The following is a 20,958-nucleotide window of genomic DNA, read 5'->3' as shown; positions in this document are numbered from 1 at the left end:
CCTTATCATGTAACATAAGATGTATTAAACTTATATCAGTATTTAAGTATTGTTAATTTTACATCATAATATTTAAGTTACAGAATATTGGGAGAAGAGTAAACATTACTCAAAGACTACTTCTTCTTCTAGGGAAGAGGTTAGTGTGTTTTCAGTTGTATGCGAGATTTTTATATCATGCTAGATTGAATTATGCCCTTGTTATTCTGTTTATTTGCAGATTAAGTTTGAGTTTTAGGAGATTGGTATGGGTGCCAAACTGACAAAGGGTGGACTTGTGATGATGAATTTTAGTGTCAACTTGACTGGGTTAAAGGATGCTTAGATAATTGGTAAAATATTATTTCTGGGTGTGTCTGTGATGATGTTTCCAGAAGAGATTTATTTTTGAATCAGTAGACTGAGTAAAGATCACCCTTACCAATGTGGCTGAGCACCATCCAATCAGTTGAAGGCCTGAAGAGAGCAAAAAAGGCAGAGGAAGGCCAGGTACAGTGGTGCGCACCTGTAATCCCAGCCACTTGGGAGGCTAGGGCAGGAGGATCAGTTGAGCTCAGGAGTTTTGAGGCCAGTCTGGGCAACATACATATAAAATAATACATAATACATTTTAAATAAATTGGTCAGTTAATTAATATTGTCTAGAGCAGTAACATATATGAGCCAAACAAAACAACCCACAAAACCCAACTACACACAAGACAACCTTGGTCTCAACTACCTCATCTATAAAATGGTTATGTTTGTTATAAAGATTAAATAAACATATATGTATATACATACACACATACACATATAGTTTAGAACAATAATTGGCATATTGTGAATGCTCTAAATATTAAATATTATAAATCATCATTTTATGGTTTATCAACTCTTCTCTGTTGCTGGCTATATTCTTGACAGATTGCAATAAAGAGTATGCTTAGGGCTATAGTCAGACAGAACTCAAAACATCTTTAAAGTCTGCCTACAGATACATGAACTGAGGTGTCAAGGAACCAGCCCAGACAAAACCTAGGAAGTAACGAGGGTCAGGGGAGACAAAGAAAATTAAGAGACAAGAGTAAGAGTGCATAACGGTGGGCTCCCAGGGGCCCGACAGGAGTAGGAGGATGTGAAGGCCCCAAGCACTAGAGCCCCACACCATTTATTGAGTGTTTAAACAAAGAAGCATGTGGTCAGGAATGTCGGGGGCGAAAAGGAAGTGAAGCATCAAGCAGATGGTCTATAGCTGTGGCGGTTTGGCATTTCCTTTGAAGGTATAGAGCATGCTCTACTTTAGATACAATCAGTAAACAGCTAGGGAAAAGGCTGCAGCTAGAGCCAGCAAGTCTGGCCACATTGTCATGCTTCAAAGAGGCCTTCCTTGCTTTGAGCACAGAGCGTGGCCTTCCATTAACTCCCATCCTGTGCCAGTTAAGCAGGTTATGTATCAGCCTTTTTTTCTCCAGCACTGAGGAGGTTTGCAGTTCCTCCTTCCATCTTCTTGGTATGAAATGAGAAGGAAGTGGCCAGGATACATCCCGGACTGCAGTCTGTGAAAAAGTCTCTTCCTACCAGGAGGGTCTTGCTTGTGGGTCTTGTCTCCTCATGGGCCTGGATATCTCTGAACATATGATGAATGTTGCTGATGAAAAATTATTTGTAGGAAAAATGGGAGACCTAAGAATGTTATTTTCTTTTAGCGATGGTCTTTGTTTGCTTAGTGTACTTGTGGACACTAATAAGCTTAGATGTCTTTAATCTACTACCAGTTTTGAGATTTTCTTGGCTACATAGATGACTTAAAACTGGTGTACTTCTTGTTTACAAGAAGGGTAAGCCTCCTAGGGTAAGTCTTTTGGGGTTCCAGGTCAAAAAGGTGAGTGATTTACCAGTTCTCTAACCTTGGTAGTCCCAGACTTGTCCTTCTAGTCCCAAGAGGCTATCAAAAAGAAAGGCCTATCTTCCCACCTCCTTTTCCAGATTAGCAAACATCCCCAAGACAGTACTGAAAGCAGAAACCTCCTTATCCCTTAGATACCTCTTGAGAGCATCCTTCCCTCTCCCTCTCCATCCTACCATCCTTGTCCAACCTACCATCACCTCTCTCCTCAATAACTGTAAGAGCCCTCTGAGTAGTTTGCCTACATCCAGCCTTGACCCCCTACAATCTGTTTTCCATACTGCAACTAATGAAATTTTAAAAGCACAGCCCTCTCTGCCAGCTACACTGAGTTTCATTCTTTTATGTCTTCTCACCACAAGGCCTTTGCACCTCTGGCTAGAAGGGTTTTATTTTCCCTCCCTACTTCTTGTAAGTAGCTCCTACTCATCTTCAGATCTCAGCTTGATCTTCACCACTTTGGAGATATGGTCTCTGACCATAGGAAAATTAGCCATTCTTGGCACCACATACCTCTCTTTCATAGCAGTCATCACTGCAGCCGTGTTATTTAAAGGATATTTGAGCTTTGGCCTCTGTCATTAGAATGTAAGTACCCTGAGGGCAGAGACCTCTGTTGTGGCCCACTGCTGTATTCCCTGAGTTCAGCAAAATGCCCAGCACATAGTGGTGCTCAGTTAGTACTGCTGAATGAATAAATGAATGAATGCATGCATGATCAAATGAATGAGTGAAAGCCTTACTGAAATGGTACAGATAACTTATTTACTTTCCCAGCAAGGTTTCAATGTTTACATATTTGTTATTCGCACCTCACAAGTTTCAAACCACACAGCTTTGGGGGCTGCATGTGATGGGGCTGTGAGGTGATGTGACTTCTCACCCCTAAAGAGCTGGTGGTTTCCTTTGCCTGCTGGTTGAACCCATGAGGGGAAGCTTCTTTCTGCAGCCAGCTTTGGGACAGAATTTATTGAGTGGCCGAACTCCAGATCTATTGGTCTTCCTAGGTCCTGTTTCAGTCATTGGTTTAAAAAACCCCAAAGTATGATTAACCCCAAAGTATAATTATTTACCATGTGAATGGGCTCTGAGGAGAGAGGGGAAGGCAGAACAGATGCATCCTCAGGCCCAGCGTCCCCCTCTCCACGCCTCTGTCTTCACACACTGTGGAGCTCCCCCAGCCTCTAGCAGCCCTCTCTGAGGAAAAGTCATCTTTTCCTGTGTCACGGTGTGGAGGGCTTCCTCCTTTCTCCCCACCCATTCTCACTGGAGGAGGTCTTTCCATCCTCCCCCGCACCCTCACCCTGAGGGTCTCAGACTTTCCCCTCAACCCCACGTAGTGGGTAGCACCTCTTTTTTCTCACTGAACATCTATTTAAAACTTCTTCCACTCTATTATGTAATACATACTTTCCCATTAAGCAATATTCAGAAAATAAAGAAAAATAGGAGAAAACTAAGCCACCTAAGCTTTCATCTGCCTAAACAACTGGTGTTACTATTTTGATGTTTTTTCTTCCAAATTTTTCCACGTATAGGTTTTTTTTTAAACACAGCTGTAATCATATAACACATTAAATTTTGCATTCTAATTTTAAAATTTGTGATGTCATAACATTTCCTAACTTTACAACCCATAGTTGTTGTTGTTGTTGTTTTGAGATAAGCTCACTCTGTTGCCCAGGCTGGAGTGCAGTAGCACAATTATAGCTCACTGCAGCCTCGACCTACCAGGCTTAAGCAAACTTCCACCTCAGTTTCCTGAGTAGCTGGGACTGCAGGCACGCACCACCATGCCTGGCTAATTTTTGTATTTTTTGTAGAGATGGGCTTTGCCATGTTGCTTAGGCTGTTCTTGAACTCCTGAGCTCAAGAGATCCTTCCACTTCAGCCTCCCAAAGTGCTGGGATTACAGACATCAGCCACCATGCCTGATCAACCTATAGTTTTTTTTACAAAAAAATTTTTTTTTTTTTTTTGAGACAGAGTCTCACTCTGTTACCCAGGCTGGACTGGGTATTACCTCGGCTCACTGCAACCTCCACGTCTCTGCAACCTCCACCTCTCTGCAACCTCCACCTCTCTGCAACCTCTACCTCTCAAGTTTAAGAGATTCTCCTGCCTCAGCCTCCCGAGTAGCTGGGATCACAGGCACATGCTGGAAAATTGTTATTTTTAATTTTATTTTAGGTTCGGAAGCTACATGTGCAGCTTTGTTACATGGGTTTATTTCATGATGCTGAATATAACTCATAATTTTTTTTTTTTTGAGACAGAGTCTTGCTCTATCACCTAAGCTGGAGTGCAGTGGTACAATCTTGGCTGACTGCAACTTCCCCTTCCCTGACTCAAGAGATTCTCCTGCCTCAGCCTCCTGAGTAGCTGGGATTACAGGGGCCTGCCACCATGCCCAACTAATTTTTTTGTATTTTTAGAAGAGATGGGATTTCACTACGTTGGCCAGGCTGTTCTTGAACTCCTGACCTTAAGTAATCTGCCCACCTCGGCCTCCCAAAGTGCTGGGATTATAGGCGTAAGCCACCGCACCCAGTCTAATCCATAATTCTTAATGTCTGTGTGTGAACAGACCTTCACCTGTGGTGGTCAGGTTCTTAGGCAGTTTCCAGAATTTCACTATTGCAAATAGCAAAATAATGCATCTTTTTGTATGTGAATTTCACAATACCTATTTTGTTAAGACAGTAAAGAAGACTTTTTGCGTTGGGAGCTACTACAGTAGGGTTTTGGAGTAAGGGAAGAGATCTGGCTCAGTTCCTTTACAAGGCCTTTTCGAGAGAAGAGAATCTCAATCCCAGTCTTGCCCAACAAGCATGTTTTTAAGTTTTTTCAACACTTTCAACACTTTGTGGAGAGGTCTCCATTCAAGATATGTGTCAGGGAACACATCAAAAGCAGCCATCCCCCTTTCCCCCTCCCCATGTTTTTCACTTAAGTAAAGAGATGGTGAGCTCCATGGTGGCAGGGATGTTCATCTTATGTGCCAGACTGATGTAGCATAGGTTCTTTTTTTTTTTTTTTTGAGATGAAGTTTCACTCTTATCTCCTTGGCTGAAGTGCAGTGGCGTGATCTCAGCTCACTGTAACCTCTGCCTCCTGGGTTCAAGCGGTTCTCCTGCCTTAGCCTCCCAAGTAGCTGGGATTACAGGTGTGCACGACCACACTCAGCAAATTTTTGTATTTTTAGTAGAGATGGGGTTTTGCCATGTTGGCCAGGCTGGTCTTGAACTCCTGACCTCAGGTGATCCAACTGCCTTGACCTCCCAAGGTGCTGAGATTACAGGCATGAACCACTGTGCCCAGCCTCATAGGTTCTTAATAAATATTTATTGAATGAATTAACCATCTTTAACTGTTTACAAGTAATCACCGCCCTGCGTGCCCCACCAGTCTCTACAGTTTGACTCTAAGTCTCCCATATTAGATTTAAAATGTGACTTTAGACTCCATCTCTTTATTGGGATGGGCTCTGGCACAGCCTTTAGACCTAGGCTTTTCTTTTGCAGCACAAGTGCATGAATGAAGCCTGGCTTGAGGTCATTGTCCTTGGGTCATGCATGCCTCTGTGTCTCCATTATAGTATCTGCCAAACATCATCATCTACCCTGAATTCTTCATCTTTGTGTGCTTTGACCTTCAAGTCCTGTGGATCCACACCTGGCCCTCTGGGAATCTGTGGTCAGGCCTATGGCAACTGCTCATGAAAGTAGTTCATTCATTTGGAACCAATTTCATGAGAGGAAAGAACATGTCTGATCAATTAGTGTAAGCTGAGCATAGTGCCAGGCACATAGTTTACGGAGCCAATTAATACATCCATTTTTATCAGGTACATCTGCTTCTGCTGGACATGTCTGTCTGTTTTGGCCTTCTTACTCTCCTGGTAGCAAGACTGTTGGTATAATCCTGATGTCCAAGCCCTGGGATAAAATGAAACTCCAGACACTGACCTGGAGCCTTCATTAATATGACAGGCTGTCATTAATATGTGTGATGTGGCATTTACGTTTTTATAGGACCACTTCTAAGCACTTTTCTTGTGGTTTCCTGGCAAAATTCACAATCCCATTTTGGGGATGGGATAGTTAAACCTTCTAGGTTTGAGGAAATTTCTCAGCAGTGGATGGAATTATGAACTCTCAAATCTAAAGGAGCATCAAGGATAGTTTATCCTGGAAAAAAGTCAGTGTTTTTCATTCTTCCTTGGTGTTTCTAGTCAAATCAATGAATTCTTTTGATTGTTTTCTTTGGGCTGAGACTTGTTTTTTCTGGACAGACACTTAGGCGTGTGCACTGCTGTCTAGATAACATGCTCATAGGTAAATAGCCTTGGTGTGTCTGGCATTGTGATCAGTGAGTGGGGACTTTCCATCTGAAAACAGAAAATAAGAAAGCAGAGTGAGGGAGGTGAACAGGGCTCTGGATCTTCCATGGAGACCCTGGCATCCAGGAAACTTTATTTCCAAGGTTACCCAACCCAAATCAGCTGCCATGCTGGCTCCCACTGGTTAATCTTAATCACCCCTAGCTTAGAGAAACTATTCTTTAAATTTAACCCATATTTATTTTGTTGAATGCTTAATGAACTGAACTTTCCTTGTAATAATTCATGAAACCAACATTTTCTATTACTAAGCAAATTGCTTTAATGATTCTTATCTTTTTGGATCTGTTTGGGAGAGGACGAGAAAGGAGACAGAAAGGAACCATTACTTCTGCCAACCATATCCTGTGAAGGAATAAGCGTTAAGGCTGCTGCATTAGTATTTTAACTGAGCAGAGGATGCAAACCAGATGTAACATAGTTGAACTGCAGGTGAAAAGTAGAAATCTCTCCTACAGTTTACTCTTGGCTCAGGAGCAAGCTGGAGTCTCTTCCCCAGCTATTCCTCTCTTCATTCCATGCATAACCTAAGCCATGGTCTTTTTCCTCATCTATAACTTCAGTCAGAAGCCTTTTGATTTTCTCTATTATTCCTATCTAGAACCTCTTTCCTACTCCGTTTGTTTCAGATTGTCCAGTTTGACTCCTAAAACACAATTCTCTTCCATCCCCCATGTTCTCACATTACCCTAAGCAAAGGGAATGGGGAACTGCTAGGGTACTTTTTAATACCAGAGAATTTGAAATCGCTGGGGCCCAAGAAATTTTGACCTAAATATGAAGCAGGAAAAGAAATGGAATCATTAAGATGAAATTCAGCTCTAAAGCTTCTTACCGTTTTTGGTATTTCCACTGTGGAATAAACTGTATTTGCTGGATCTTCCATTGGGATAGTTCTCTATTAAAAAAAACAAACAACAAACAAAAGAAATCATCACCCTCCTCCTGAGTCACATAGACAAGGCCAGAGAGACATTCAGAATCCAGGGAGGGGAAAGCTGGGATGGGAGGAGATGGGGAAAGGGAAAGGAGGGTTCTGGAACAGGGAGGGGTAGTAGGAAGTTCTCTTATTGGTGACTGCTATTATAATAATTTTTGGTAACTTTTTTCAGGAGGCCATTGCATTATTTTTAAACTGTATTGTGTTTAAATGAATCTCAAAAATATGTAAGATACATATACAAGTCTCATTAGCTATGAGCCTCCTAAAAGGATTAAAGGATAATTTGAAGTAATATTGCTAATGCTGCAAATAAACTTTCCCAACGGTCAAAGGGCCCTTGGAGAAAATCAGTAAAGATGACTAATGGAACAAAATAAAGCAAGAACAACAATAGCGAAAACTCCTTCCCAACCACAGGTAAATATCCTGGGTTGGCTAAGTCCCTTCCTGAACATCCAGGGCAGTCCTACAGCCCTCTGGGGATGTATCTTAAGCAGAGGAGGAAAGAACATGGCAATAAAGAGATAAATTTTGATTTAAACCAGTTAAATGGAGCACAAAGCAGCCTCCCTTGTGAGAAAGGAAAGAGCGCTTAGAATGCTAATGACTCTGGTAACATTTCCTCTTTGTAGGGTATAAATGTTGTAGGCAAATGTAGGAAGATGCAACCTGATTGCAAGGAACCAAAGGTTTGAGTAAAACTGGGGTTTTGAGATCCAAAGTATTTTTATTTATTCACATATAGGCCATTGTGATAAAGGGCTCTATGACCTCTAAAGAGCTAGCCCAGCCTGGGTTGCAGTGATTGGATTGGCCCTGGGGAGCCTTTTGAAGTTGTCTACTTATTTCATTCTCCAAATTGGCTTTTGTTATTTGAGTTTCTTGAAACTTTATTCTTAAGGTTTTCTTTTTGGAGACTGCTTTGAACGAACCGTGTTCATTCACTTCACTCAGTGACCTACACTTGCAATGCCTTGAGTGGGGACCCAGAGTCACCACAAGTGCCCTGATTCTTCTCGTGATGGCTCCTTGAGTCACTTCAGAGGAAGAAGCATCTCTAGAGAAGTCTTCTGACACCATAATTCAAACATCCTGTCAAAGTCACACTCTTCTACCCACTGCCTTATGCAAAGGGAATCTGGCCTTTTGAGTGGCCGCTATGAACTGTGGAGGGGGAGCAGTGACTTCATAGATCACAGCATGAGCATTATGAGTCAGAACCAGGTGCTCCAGAGACCACCAGCTTCTTCTGCACAGAAGAGAATCCATGAAGACTTGGAGTTGGCACAGGTGCATTGGGTTTTAAGGCTATATATCCTCACTCCCCTCTTCATTCCCATGTTGCCCAAACCCATGGAAAAACCTCACAAGGAGAGCCTCATAGAGAGGATCAGTCCCCAGGAAAGATGAGAAGGGACTCACATTAGTGTAAGAGATTGTGTCGTACTCTGTGTTCTCTGCAGAATGAGGGCATAAGTTAGGAGTTTCCTGACGAATGTCCATTCTCTTCTTCCCTTCAATGGGCTCTAAAAGCAAGTTGGGAGATAATCAAAGCCATCTCTCCAACCACTCACCACTCCCACTGGCCCACCATTTCTCCTGGATGACCCATTTAGGGTGACCAACCATCCCAGTTTCCTTGTAACGGAAGGGCTTTCAGGATAGAGGACTTTCAGTGTTAAAACTGGGAAAATCCTGAACAAAACAGGGTGCGTTGGCCACCCTCATCACTTCACTTCCTGATCTCTGGATCAAGGTGGTCAAAGTGGGAAGTAGAGAAAATCAAGGACACTTTCAGAGGGGCTTCCAGGAAGGAAGGGAGATTTCAAAGTCTACAGGTCATACCCAACTGATGTTAGGTTCCTCCCCATCACCCACATGGATGGTGGGAACCCAGAAAACCAATCAGCAGGCTTTAGGAACATAGCACAGGGTATGGCTGGAGAGAGACAGGGAAGGGCTTCTCCAGGAGCCATGTGTCTAAACTGAGGTGGGTAGTAAAGCGAGGTCTCGAGTTGATCCTGTGGAGAGGGTGGGAGTGGTATGTGGGCTCTGACAGGGATAGGGATAGGAAGGGTTGACTGGAAGATGCTGGTCTGTGGGGACCTCAGAGTTGGAGGCCATCACCTCCCAGGTCAGGGGAGCAGTCAGCAATGTGGGTATCAACAGAAGAGCCACATCAGAATGTCCCTCTGGGGGAAGGAGAGAACTGGGCCTTGGAAAGGGAACTAGGAGAATCGTGTCCTCAGGAAAGGCCTCCAGCATTTCTCTACTCCAGAACTAAGGAGTGCAGGCTGACTGTGTGCTTCTTGAGGGCAGAGACTGTGGGCTCTTTATCTCTGTATCTTCAACTCCTCATGCCAAGTCTGACATACAGCTCTATATGTGCTTGTTGAATCAATGAAGGAGAAAAGCATGAATATGGGTAAGGACAAAAAATAGTACACACTGTACCTTCTTGTCTCTCTCTCCTTATAAACCAAATAAATAGCCCGAGAGCAAAGAGAGTGAGCAGGAAGAGCACCAACAGGAGATACAGGAGGCCCATAGAGGGATTTGGGTCACCAGCAGCACCTTTAAAGAGAGAATGGGTAGAGGTATGGGGAAGGGAGAAAAGTCAGCTCAGAAAAACGACCCAGCCTTTGGAGCACCTGCTACCTTCCTCCCAGCCCAGTGACCACCCATGGCCTCCAGTTTCCATACAGTGCCTGTTCCTTTGGGGATCAGGAGCTGAAGAAGGTGTAGGTTCTGGGCAGAGGCTCCTGTGGAGAGGGGAGAGGCAGTTACCTTCACAGAGCTTCCTGGCAAGGATGGGGCTTGAGGAGTTGCTGCTGATGGGGTTCCTGGCAAAGCAGATGAAGGTCATATCACTTTCTCCCCATCTCCAGGAGATGGGGAGGATGGAGCCATTATGGGTTTCACTGGCTTCTTGCCCAAGGGCCTTCCAGGTATAAATCACATCCTCTCCCCCATGTTCCATGTAGCATGTCAGATTGGTCACACAGGTGCCATTCTCATTGCTCTGCAAACCCATGGTGACTTTAGGCCTTGACAGGTGCTCTGTGAAAGAGAAAGGACAGCCAGGGGTGGAAACTCTGCCGGTAGCTCTCCTTTTTCTGAATTATCCTTGGATACCTTGGACCTGAATCTCTCTAGGAGCTCCAGACTGCAGAAAAAGCAGTAATTCAGAGCAGAATTCTCATTCTTATCTGGAAAAGAGAGTTATCTAAGTCTGCTTTCCCACAGGTATATAATAACAGTAACAACAAGAATGATAGAAATAATAACGCAACAAGAATGTAACTGCCGTTTACTAAGCATAGCCACATGGGAAGCACTGTGCTAAACGCGTGTTAATGTCCGCTGATATTTTCTATTCTAGAGGCTCCCTAGTCTCTGTCCTCAGGCTTCCCTTTACTCCCTAGGAGAGTTCACTTTACTCTCTAGGAGAAAATAGTATTGGAGTAGGCTTTCTGGCCCCGTTCTCTACCTTGCGCTCACTCCCCTGCATCAGAGGATGAGTAATTGGTTCACTGGGGAGATGGTAAGTCTGACAGTCATCATTTACCTTTCTCTACTCATGGGTTTGAGACGTTGAAGACTGCTGTTCAAATGTGGTTTGCCCTTTTCCTTCCTCCCCCAGCTAGTTACCCTGCAGAATGCATATCTTCTGTTGCCTTCAACCATGTCTATATGGAAGACACCTGGATCAGGTGCAGGCCTACCTCCTACAAGCAAGTCTGGAGGCCCATCTCCTGATGTGAGTGATATTGTGGCTCAGTGAGTGAGGCAGCTATTCTTCTTGTAGCTGTTTGAGTAATTGTCTCCTAATTTTAACTTCCCTGGATGAGTGCCAAGGTCCAGACTTGGGAGGAAGCATTTCTCCTGTCTATATTTACCAGAAATAATGCTGATATTTTCATCCCCTCTTTCTTGCATCTATGTATCAATTGGTTGAAATCTGTAGAGGAAGAGGTGTAATCGATACTTTGGCCAAAAAATCTTCCTAAGGTAGGTATTGCTTTCCTCCCCACTACAGATATGGAAACTAAGACTTGAAGAAATTAAGTAACTTGGCTAAGGTCATGTGACTAAATAAAGAAGCCAGCATTTGACCTTGATCTATGTGATGGCCACTGCATGTATCAGCCATCCACTGCACCACGCTGCTTCTTATAGCATCTCTGAGTAGGCAGGGACCTCAGGGATCAGCTGTATCTACTCCATTCATGAAGGAGTACCCTCTCCCACATTCCTGCCAAGTGTTTATCCAGCCTCTGCTTAAACATTCTCATGTCAAGGAGCTCACCACCTCACCAAGGCAGCCATCCACCATTGGAACTGATTCTGCTCACCGTAGACATGCAGCACATAGTTCTGGGTGAAGGGATCCTGGAGGGATGAGCTGTATATCTTCACGTGGTAGACCCCTGAGTCATTCTTCTTTAGTTCGCTGAGCTTCAGGGAGTGGCTTCCATTTGGGAAGGATACTCTCTCCTTATTACGATTTTGGGTCACTATGATAGTGCCCGCTTCTGGCTGCATGGTGACAAGAAGGGTTGTGTTGAAGGTCCAGACAATAGTGTCAACTTGCTTTACTTTGGACATCAGGGGGAATGTCACAGCTCCACCAAGGGGACCAACCAGCTCTTTCACGGCTTCAGGGGCTGCTGAACCTATAAACACAGAGAACCATAAAATAAACCCGATTCCCTGTCCTTTCCACCAATTACTCACCCGCTTTGGGTCCTAGAGAGAGCTGAGAAACCCACTCGGTCCAACACAAGCAGCTCCTGGGAAACCTTTTGGAATTTTCTCACACGGAGTTTCCTCACATGTTACCCTGTTAAGTAAGTGCTCACATGGAAGCACTGAGATTAGAAATTTATGTTTCACAACAATCTTAGTTCACTCCCAGAGAGTATGACTTATAAAAAACATCACTGGTTATGTGGTTGTAGGTGAAAAACAGTTAAGAATGTCTGCTGAAGAAACTTCCAGAAGTGGCCAGCTGAGCACTACTAGTAAACAGGTGTGGGGAGTATGTCATCTTATTCTTACCTATTAAACTTGAGCAGCAGACTCTGGGAATAGCACAGAGCAGTGAGATAATTTAGTTTGGGACTAGCAGTTTTAAAGCACAAATTATGATCTTGTTTAACTCTTTTTTTTTTTTTTGAGATAGAGTCTCACGCTGTTGTCCAGGCTAGAGAGCAATGGTACGATCTCTGCTCACTGCAACCTCTGCCTCCTGGGTTCAAGCGATTCTCTTGCCTCAGCCTCCTGAGTAGCTGGGACTACAGGTGTGCACCATCATACCCAGCTAATTTTTGCATTTTTAGTAGAGGTGGGGTATCACCATGTTGGCCAGACTGGTCTTGAACTCCTTATCTCAAGTGATCTGCCCACCTTGCCCTCCCAGAGTGCTGGGATTGCAGGCATGAGCCACCGCACTCAGCCTTGTTTAAGTCTTAAAACAGTCCTTAGAGGAAACATTCTTTATATCCCCATCTTACAGATCAGGAATGTGAGGCACAGTGGGGGTAAGTGACTTACTCAAGCCACATAACAGGAGGCAGAGTACACACCAAAACCCACAGGGTTGAGATCATGAAGGACGTATTTTATAGATGAGAAAACTAAATAGCAGAAATGAAAAGAACTTATTCAAGGCTGATAGAAATGCAAAAACTAAGATTAAATCCTTAAAGGTGAGGCAGGGTAGGCAGTCAAGGAAGTAACTGTGTTCTCAGGAGGCAGTAACCCCGTGGTGACTCCGGAGTCAATACAATAAGCCTCAGCATTCGCGTTGTGATTGAGTTCATTCAAGCAAAGCTATTGCCCTGTAGAGAGCCTGTGCATTTTGATTTTACTTGTCCTCAAACTGACCCTTTGCTCATTATAATAAAAATAATAAATGTATCTCTAAAAGTACCCATTTACTTCCTAAGTATCATTTAGGAGCACACATTTTTCCCTCTATAATGTATCAGTCAGTACATATATACTTTGGATTACTCAAGCTTTTATCAAATCAACCCATTCAGTAATCTGATTAAAAAAAAACAAAAAAACTATTCTTTCTGCTTCCTTAATATTAAGGCCAGGATGGTTTTTCAACTGCTCTCTTTGTTCATCTTTAGGAGTATCAAGTCAAAATAGTGCCAGAGAATGTTACAGGTAAAATAAATTTTATTCTGAATTTTTGATCAGTTAATGTATTTCTTCGTTTACTTCAACAGCGAAGATGAGATACAAGAATGTCACCAAATTCATTGTTTCTTGTTAGAATAAAATTGGAGGATGACACAGGGCAAATTACCAATATGAGCCTATATATAGTATATTGTTCTATCTTAAATGTATCTTCAAGGTGAGACAAGGAGATAATGAAAGAAAACAGTAGCTCCATGCCATTCTCAGAATGTAGACTCAGTGAATAGGGGCAGGATTGGAGAGCCCAAACCAATTTTGCTTGTTCTTCCCACCTGACTGGGAAAAGGGATCCAGAAACATCAGACTTCTTTTTTGAGCTGTCCAAGGCTGAATTGAAGTTCTTTCTGTGATGGCTTTGTACCTGGCAGTGTGTGACCCTATAGAGTTTTACCATATCTAAGCAGGTCACACCTGTCAGATTTAGTCATTCCTTCTTTTAAGAAGAATTTATTTAATTCCCGTTGTTTAGGAGCCAAGGATATAACTGGAGAGCAAGACAGTCATAATTCTGGCATCATAGAGTTGGTAGACAGCCACTAAATAAGTAACTACATGTGTTATGAAAAGAGAAGATGCTGGAATTGGTGGCTCACACCTGTAATCCCAGCACTTTGGGAGGCTGAAGCAGGAGGATCACTTGAGGACAGGAGTTTGAGACTGGCCTGGGCAACATAGCCAGACCTTGTCTCTACAAAAAAATGAAAAAAATAGCTAGGCATAGTGGCACTCACCTGTGGTCCCAGGTACTTGAGAGGCTGAGGTGAGAGGATCCCTTGAGCCCAGAAAGTGGAGGTTGCAGTGAGCCATGATTGTGCCACTGCACTCCACCCTGGATGACAGAGTGAGACCCTGGAGACAGAGTGGATACCAACCTCTGCCCACAAGGCCCGAGAGGATTGGGTCCCGTGATATTCATCCACTCTCCTCAGGTGCCAACTTCTCATCTGAGTCAGTGCAGTGAAGATTGTAACATGCCTCTTCTACAGCCATTTTACCCCTTCCTCTTCCCATAGAAGCCAAATGGTTTGGGATACCCAGCTCAGGTGGTAGCCCTCCTCCTGCACAGTAATTAGTTCAGGAGCATCACGTGACATGGGTTGATTATATAAGGCCAGGATGACAATGTACTGCTGTGGAAAGGTACGTAGCCGGGACTGCCACTGACGTGTGGCCACCACACAAACAGGCCTCCTCCGTCTCCTGATCCTCAGCTCACTTTCTACCTCACACCATTGTTTGTGCTTTGTCGTCCTCTCTGTTCATCTCAATCTTATTCAAACCCGTAAATTCTAGTTCAAAGTTCTTTCCTGAGGAAGTCTCCAGCTCTTCCTCACACATATCCCCTGAGACTTTACCACTGGTTTCACCTCATTTACACTTTAAATTCTCCAGAAAGAAATATCCTCCCTGGGTGGTAACTGAATATATCATTTTGCTGTGAATTAGCCAATGATTGGTCCACAGGATCAGAGGCAAGATCGCTCAGTGATGGGGTCAGCAGGTCCTGCCCAGAGAGGGGTAGAGGTGGCTTCTCCTTCTCCAGCATGTGGCAGAGGGAGAAAGGGCGCCGGCCTAACTGGGAGTCAGGACCCTGGGTCCATTCTGGTGCCTCCATAGTCATAACAACAGCAACAAATACCTGGTGTCACTCATGGTTTTTAAGCCAGATCCATGGACATCCTCTCTCCTGATCTTTAGAATAGCCCGTGAGCTAGAGCTTAATTAAGCCCTGCTTTATAATTGAGGACACTGGAGTTTTGAGAAGTGGTGTAATGTTCCAAAAGCCCCCAGTGAAGAAGTGTTGGAATAGGGAAGAGGAGTTAGTTCCTCCGTCTCAGAGGTCTGTGTTTTTTCCATTACTGCTTCACCATTTACCACTTCGAGTTTTGGTTTCTGAACCCTCATACGGGAAATAAATAACAACATTTAATTTCCAGGCATTTGGGGAAGATGAAGTGTGAATACGGATTTGAAAGCATTTTGAGAAGTACAGGCCAGCCTAACGGCAAGGTGGGATGTGGGTGACAAGGTCAGGAATTGGGAGCACAAGAGTCAGGCCTTGAGGAGGCTTCCCGTCTTTGGTTTTACTTCTGCACGGATAGCTAAAAATGAGAAACAGATATCCCCAAACACCTTTGGATGGCTTCTCAGCAAAGTGAGCCAGAAGGTTAATATGGCTGTCCCTCGCCTGCCTTTGGAGGTGGAGGGAGCTGGAACAGGAGACCCTTTGTCTTCTGCTCCAGCCAAGACTCAGATGTCTTTGCATCAGGGAAGTCAGCTGTGAGATGCCCTCTAACAGGAAGGGATAACAGGTCCTGCCCTTTGCCACCTTCCTTTCCTCTCTGTCCTGTCCCCTAGAGTCTCAAGAGTTGAGTGGAGGGAAGGAGCCGGATTATGAGGAAGGTACACTATCAGTGCAGTCAGAACCAAGGGGTGGTGATTCAGCAGTAAGATTTCGGGGAGGGGAGAGTGGAAAGCCTACTTCCTGCTTTCCAGCCCCGTCCCCAAGTACTTCTCTGAGCACTTGGTGCCTCTGTCCGAATGCTCCAGCGTGTTACGGCACTCTCCTCATGAAAACCACAGACCGGAGCATCTCAGAGCTGGGAGGAGTCTTAGGGATTTAGTCCGATCCCATTTCACAGATGAGAAGGCTGATATTCAGAGGGTTATGGTGATGTTTCCCAAGGCAGTGGGAGGTCAGGATTAGGAGCCAAGGCTCCTAAGGCAGGAGTGTGCCCCCTGCTACCCTAGGAGGCTGTGGCAGTGCCTCAGTGTATTTCTGGGGAGCTCAGGAGGATGTTTAAGGGGTGAGCATAGGCTAGGAGGCTATGGGACTTACCTCCGTTAGAGAGGCTTCCACCATATAGAGTCATTTATGTATTTGTTTCTGTGTAAAATTTCATTTCATAAGAAGAAACCATGGATTAAACAAACAAAAAAAACCCAAAGTGGTTTGAAATCTATTGAACTTTACTCAAGTTCTCCTTAATGAATGTACTCACAAAAGAGCATTATAATTCAATGCCATGCAAAGCAGTGACAGAGGCTTAAAAATTTTCCACTTCAGCCGGGTGCGGTGGCTCACACCTGTAATCCCAGCACTTTGGGAGGCTGAGGTGGGCGGATCATGAGGTCAGGAGTTCGAGATCATCCTGGCCAACATCGTGAAACACCATCTCTACTAAAAAAAAAAAAAAAATACAAAAATTAGCCAGGTGTAGTGGAGGGCATCTGTAATCCCAGCTACTTAGAAGGCTGAGGCAGAACTGCTTGAAGCCGGGAGGCGGAGGTTGCAATGAGCCGAGATTGCACCATTGCACACCAGCTTGGGCGACAAAGTGAGACTCCATCTCAAAAAAAAAAAAAAGAAAAGAAAATTTCGCAGTTCACCACACACCTTTTCCAACACTGTAGCCCTAACCTACCACATTCACATTTACGTTGTCCACCAATCTGCTTCTTACTCATCTCCTGCCCCGTCTTCTTTGTTTCTTCTGGTTCTTTTCAACACTCTCCCAATTCCTCTCACTCACTTGTTTGTTTTCTTTTTACTGATAGTCTTTTCAACACTACTGTATCATCTAATCATTGGCAAATTATTGTGCCCATTTTTCAGACAAGAATACTGAGGCCATGAGAGCTGCTCTTTGGCCCCTCTGAGTTTAGCCAGGGTGGCTCCCTGTTGATTCCCCCATATCCCAGAAACAGAACTACCTGTCCTTCTTTGGCCTTTCCAGTTTCTACCTCAGATTTATGTACCTAGCGAGGGAAGAAACCCCAGTTGGTACTCCCTGAGGAAGATACAGCTCAAATGCACATGTAGTGAGCACCTCTCTGGTGCCAAGTCCAGGGACAGGCAGCTTGTTGTGATGAAAAAAGCACCAGCTTTGAAAACTCAATCTCCGGCTACCTTTTAAACGCTGTGTTATCTTGCCCAAGAAACGTAATCTCTCTGCTGAGCCTAGGTTTCCTCATCTATAAAACAGGGATAAAGACATCTGTCCTGTAGACTTGCAGGAGATGGTATGAAAAACCCCATGGATGTAGTAACTTAATAAACGGTGATATTTTAATAATTATTTTGCATTTGATATGTCATTTAAAATGTCAGAATCATTCTGCCACTTAGATTTCGTTCTCTGTTACACACCTGGGAAGAGCAAGGCTCAGAGGGAAAGAGTAACTTGCCCACAATAATGCAGCTACTCAGTCAAAGTTCCAGGGCAATCTCTGCCTCCTTTCAGCCTCAGGAGGTGCACCACACAGGCTGCCCACAGCCTCCAGAGCAGGACAGAGGAGGACCTGCATGGCAGTTTTTCATACTTGTGCCCTTTTGCCCACTGGTTTCAGGTGGACACCTGGTGCTTTCAAAATCTCTGTTGTTCCCCACAACCCTCCACCTTACTTCCAAGTTCCACTTCTGCTCACCATTTTCGTTCAGGGAGTGGTGTTTTTTTTTTTTTTTTTTTTTTTTTTTAAGTGGGAGCCTATTTCAGATCCACTTGGTACTTCTGATGAATCCCAAGGTATTTTCCCAAAATACAAACTTCTGATGAATACAAAGCGTGGAAGAGTCTGCTGATGCTGATCACTTAGCATGGCCAGGTGATGCAGGGGAACGGACTGGGGACACCAGTTGCCTGTGTGGTCTTGGGCAGGTCACTTCAGGCAGGCTCAGGTACACATACACATAATGAAGCAGTTATGTGAAGTCCCCAGAGGGCGACCTCATGGTGGTACTCCATGAGATTGATGACAGAAGAGATATTTCTCACTTACGGGGCTCCTGATACTTTTTGAGAGCCCTTAGGATACAAAAATCTTCAAAGACTAGAATACCACTGACAGGTGCAGAACAGTCCTAGGTCCTCCATGGATTAAAAAAAAAGTGTCTATGATATGAGTTGACTCTCTAAGTAGAGACTGATTAGATTGCTTGAGTAAGGAGAGAAAATTCAAGTGGTTCTTTCCATTTATATTATTGTTTTGTATAACCAGCTTTATAAATACATTTATAAGTAAATAAAATACATAACTGTACAGTTATTTTTCTCTGAAAGTTGCCCTCAAAAGGAGGGAAGGCTAGCAGATAAAGTTTCTGAGGCCCAGGAAACCTTAAACATTCCTTATCTAACTCATGGCAGAATCTGGATTAGAAGATTAGTCTCTGACGCCCAGCACCACTTCTTTCAGCTCCTTCATCCCTGGGACAGTCAGTAGGGGAGTCCATTCCCACAGCCATTTTCCCCCCTCCCTCTAATCTCTTCCTGACCTGAGATTCAGAGATCAGAGGTTAGTAAAAAGCAAGTGTTAGAAGAGAACACAGAGCCTCCTGAGTTGAGCCAGAGGCCCAGAGTGGAACAAGAAACCTGGAACTACACTTCAGGATGGGGAAGACAGGAAAGTGGAAGAGATTCTGGCTGGACTCACCTGTAAGCTGCCAAAGGATGTACATGAGGGTGAGGCATGTTGGGGAGCCAGCCATATCGCTCTCTGGAAGTCAGCCGCTGAAATGAAGCCACTTCCCTCTCAGACCTCTTCCCCAGAAGAGTGTAAAAGTAGGAGGGGTCACGTCATAAACACGTGAGATTGAGTACTTTTATTTTTTAATTGCATGTGAGATTGAGTGATTCTTAACTATTTTAGAGTGAATATAATATCTTACTTTGCCCCAGCAATTTATGACAGATTCAGTTGCTCCCCATCTTCATCAGCATTTGGTATATTTCCATTTTATATTTTAGCTGTTTTAATAGGTGTTGCAGTGATACCTCATTGTGGTTTTAATTTGCATTTCCCTAAAGCCTAATAATGTTGAACATCTTTTCATGTGCTTAGTTGCCATCTATATGTCCATCTCCTCCTTGGTGAAATGCCTGTTTATGTCTTTTGTCCATTTTATAATCAGATTCTTTCTTTCTTTCTTTTTTTTATTGTTGAGTTTTGACAATTCTTTTTATGTTCCAGGTATAAGAGTCATTTGTCAGATATGTGGTTTACAAATACTTTTTCTTAGTCTGTAGCCTGTCTTTTCATCTTCTTAATGGGGTCTCTTGGTCTTCTGCAGAGCAAAAATTTTAATTTTGGTGAAATTCAACTTATCAGTTTTTTTCTTACCATCACTAAGGCCCAAAGGTTTTCTCCTGAAAGTTTTATAGTTTTATGTTTTACGTTTAAATGTATGATCCAGTTTGACTTAATTTTAACATAAGGTATGAAGTTTAGGTTGAGATTGATGGTTTGTTTTTTATTTTTGTGAGCATTCAATTGTTCCAGTACCATGAGATGGAAAAGATTATTTTTCCTCCATTGAAATATTTTTGTATCTTTGTCAAAAATCAGTGGTTATACTTGTGTGGGTATATTGTGGAGCTATTTATTCTATTTCTTTGCCTTATATAATTATTTACATACCAGGCTTAAGTTTGCCATTTTGTTGTTTTCTCTTTGTTTCTTCTGGGTTTCTGTTTGTTTGTTGGTTTTGTTCCTCTGTTTTATTTTCCTGGCCATCCTGTGTGTTATGGGAATATTTTTTATAATCCCATTTTGATTTATCTATAGTGTATCTTTTTGAAGAGTTTTTCTGGTGGTTGCTGTACACATTACATTCTACATACTTAACTTTTGATCTACCGCTGTTGACATTTTACCAGTTCAACTGGGTATAAAAACCTTACCTATATTAGGTTTGTTTATTATTCTATCTTTATACTTGTCTTAAATATATTGTCTGTATTCATTGAGAACCATATCAGGTAATATAAGTTTTGCTTCAGTTTTTGAACATAATTCAGAACACTCAAGAGGAAAAGGACAATCTATTATATTTACCCATATTTTAACTCTTTTCATTGTTATTTCTTTATTTCTAATATTTCAAGTTTCCTTCTTTTTTTTTTGGATGAAGTCTTGCTCTGTCATCCAGGCTGGAGTGTGATGGCATGATCTCAGCTCACTGCGACCTCCGCCACCTGTGTTCAAGTGATTCTCCTGCCTCAGCCTCCTGAGTAGCTAGTACTACAGGCTCATGCCACCATTCCCAGCTACTTTTTGTATTTTCTTTTCTTTCTTTTCTTTTTTTTTTTTTTTGAGACAGAGTTTCGCTCTTGTTACCCAGGCTAGAGTGCAATGGCGCGATCTTGGCTCACCACAACCTCCGCCTCCTGGGTTCAGGCAATTCTCCTGCCTCAGCCTCCTGAGTAGCTGGGATTACAGGCACGCACCACCATGCCCAGCTAATTTTTTGTATTTTTAGTAGAGACGGGGTTTCACTATGTTGACCAGGATGGTCTCGATCTCTTAACCTCATGATCCACCCGCCTCGGCCTCCCAAAGTGCTGGGATTACAGGCGTGAGCCACTGCACCCGGCCCTACTTTTTGTATTTTCAGTAGAGACTGGGTTTTGCCATGTTGGCCAGGCTAGTCTTGAACTCCTGATCTCGGGTAATTAGCCCACTTTGGCCTCCCAAAGTGCTGGGATTACTGAAGGCTGAGCCACCACACCCGGC

General features: G+C 43.4%; 1 protein-coding gene across 3 annotated transcripts; it reads right to left on the bottom strand.

Moving 5' to 3' along the window:
• Nucleotides 1-5,216: 5,216 nt before the first annotated feature.
• On the bottom strand, nt 5,217-18,991 carry SLAMF7 (SLAM family member 7). Of its 3 annotated transcripts, XM_012449654.3 has the most exons (7): nt 18,880-18,991; nt 11,589-11,909; nt 10,021-10,293; nt 9,688-9,807; nt 8,656-8,759; nt 7,126-7,188; nt 5,217-6,278 (listed from the first exon to the last, which is right to left on the bottom strand). In XM_012449654.3, exons 1-7 carry the CDS (start codon nt 18,932-18,934, stop codon nt 6,207-6,209), a joined length of 1,008 nt encoding a protein of 335 aa, XP_012305077.2. In that variant the 5' UTR covers nt 18,935-18,991; the 3' UTR covers nt 5,217-6,206. The 3 variants fall into 3 exon arrangements, with proteins under 3 accessions (XP_012305077.2, XP_012305078.2, XP_064226978.1); XM_012449655.3 differs by lacking the exon at nt 8,656-8,759; XM_064370908.1 differs by lacking the exons at nt 8,656-8,759; nt 9,688-9,807.
• Between the last annotated feature and the right edge of the window lie 1,967 nt (nt 18,992-20,958).

This window comes from Aotus nancymaae, unplaced genomic scaffold, assembly GCF_030222135.1.
Source record: "Aotus nancymaae isolate 86718 unplaced genomic scaffold, 86718_ANA_hifiasm-v0.15.2.pri h1tg000108l, whole genome shotgun sequence".
NCBI classification, from domain to species: domain Eukaryota; kingdom Metazoa; phylum Chordata; class Mammalia; order Primates; family Aotidae; genus Aotus; species Aotus nancymaae.
This window is presented reverse-complemented; position numbering and strand designations above follow the sequence as displayed.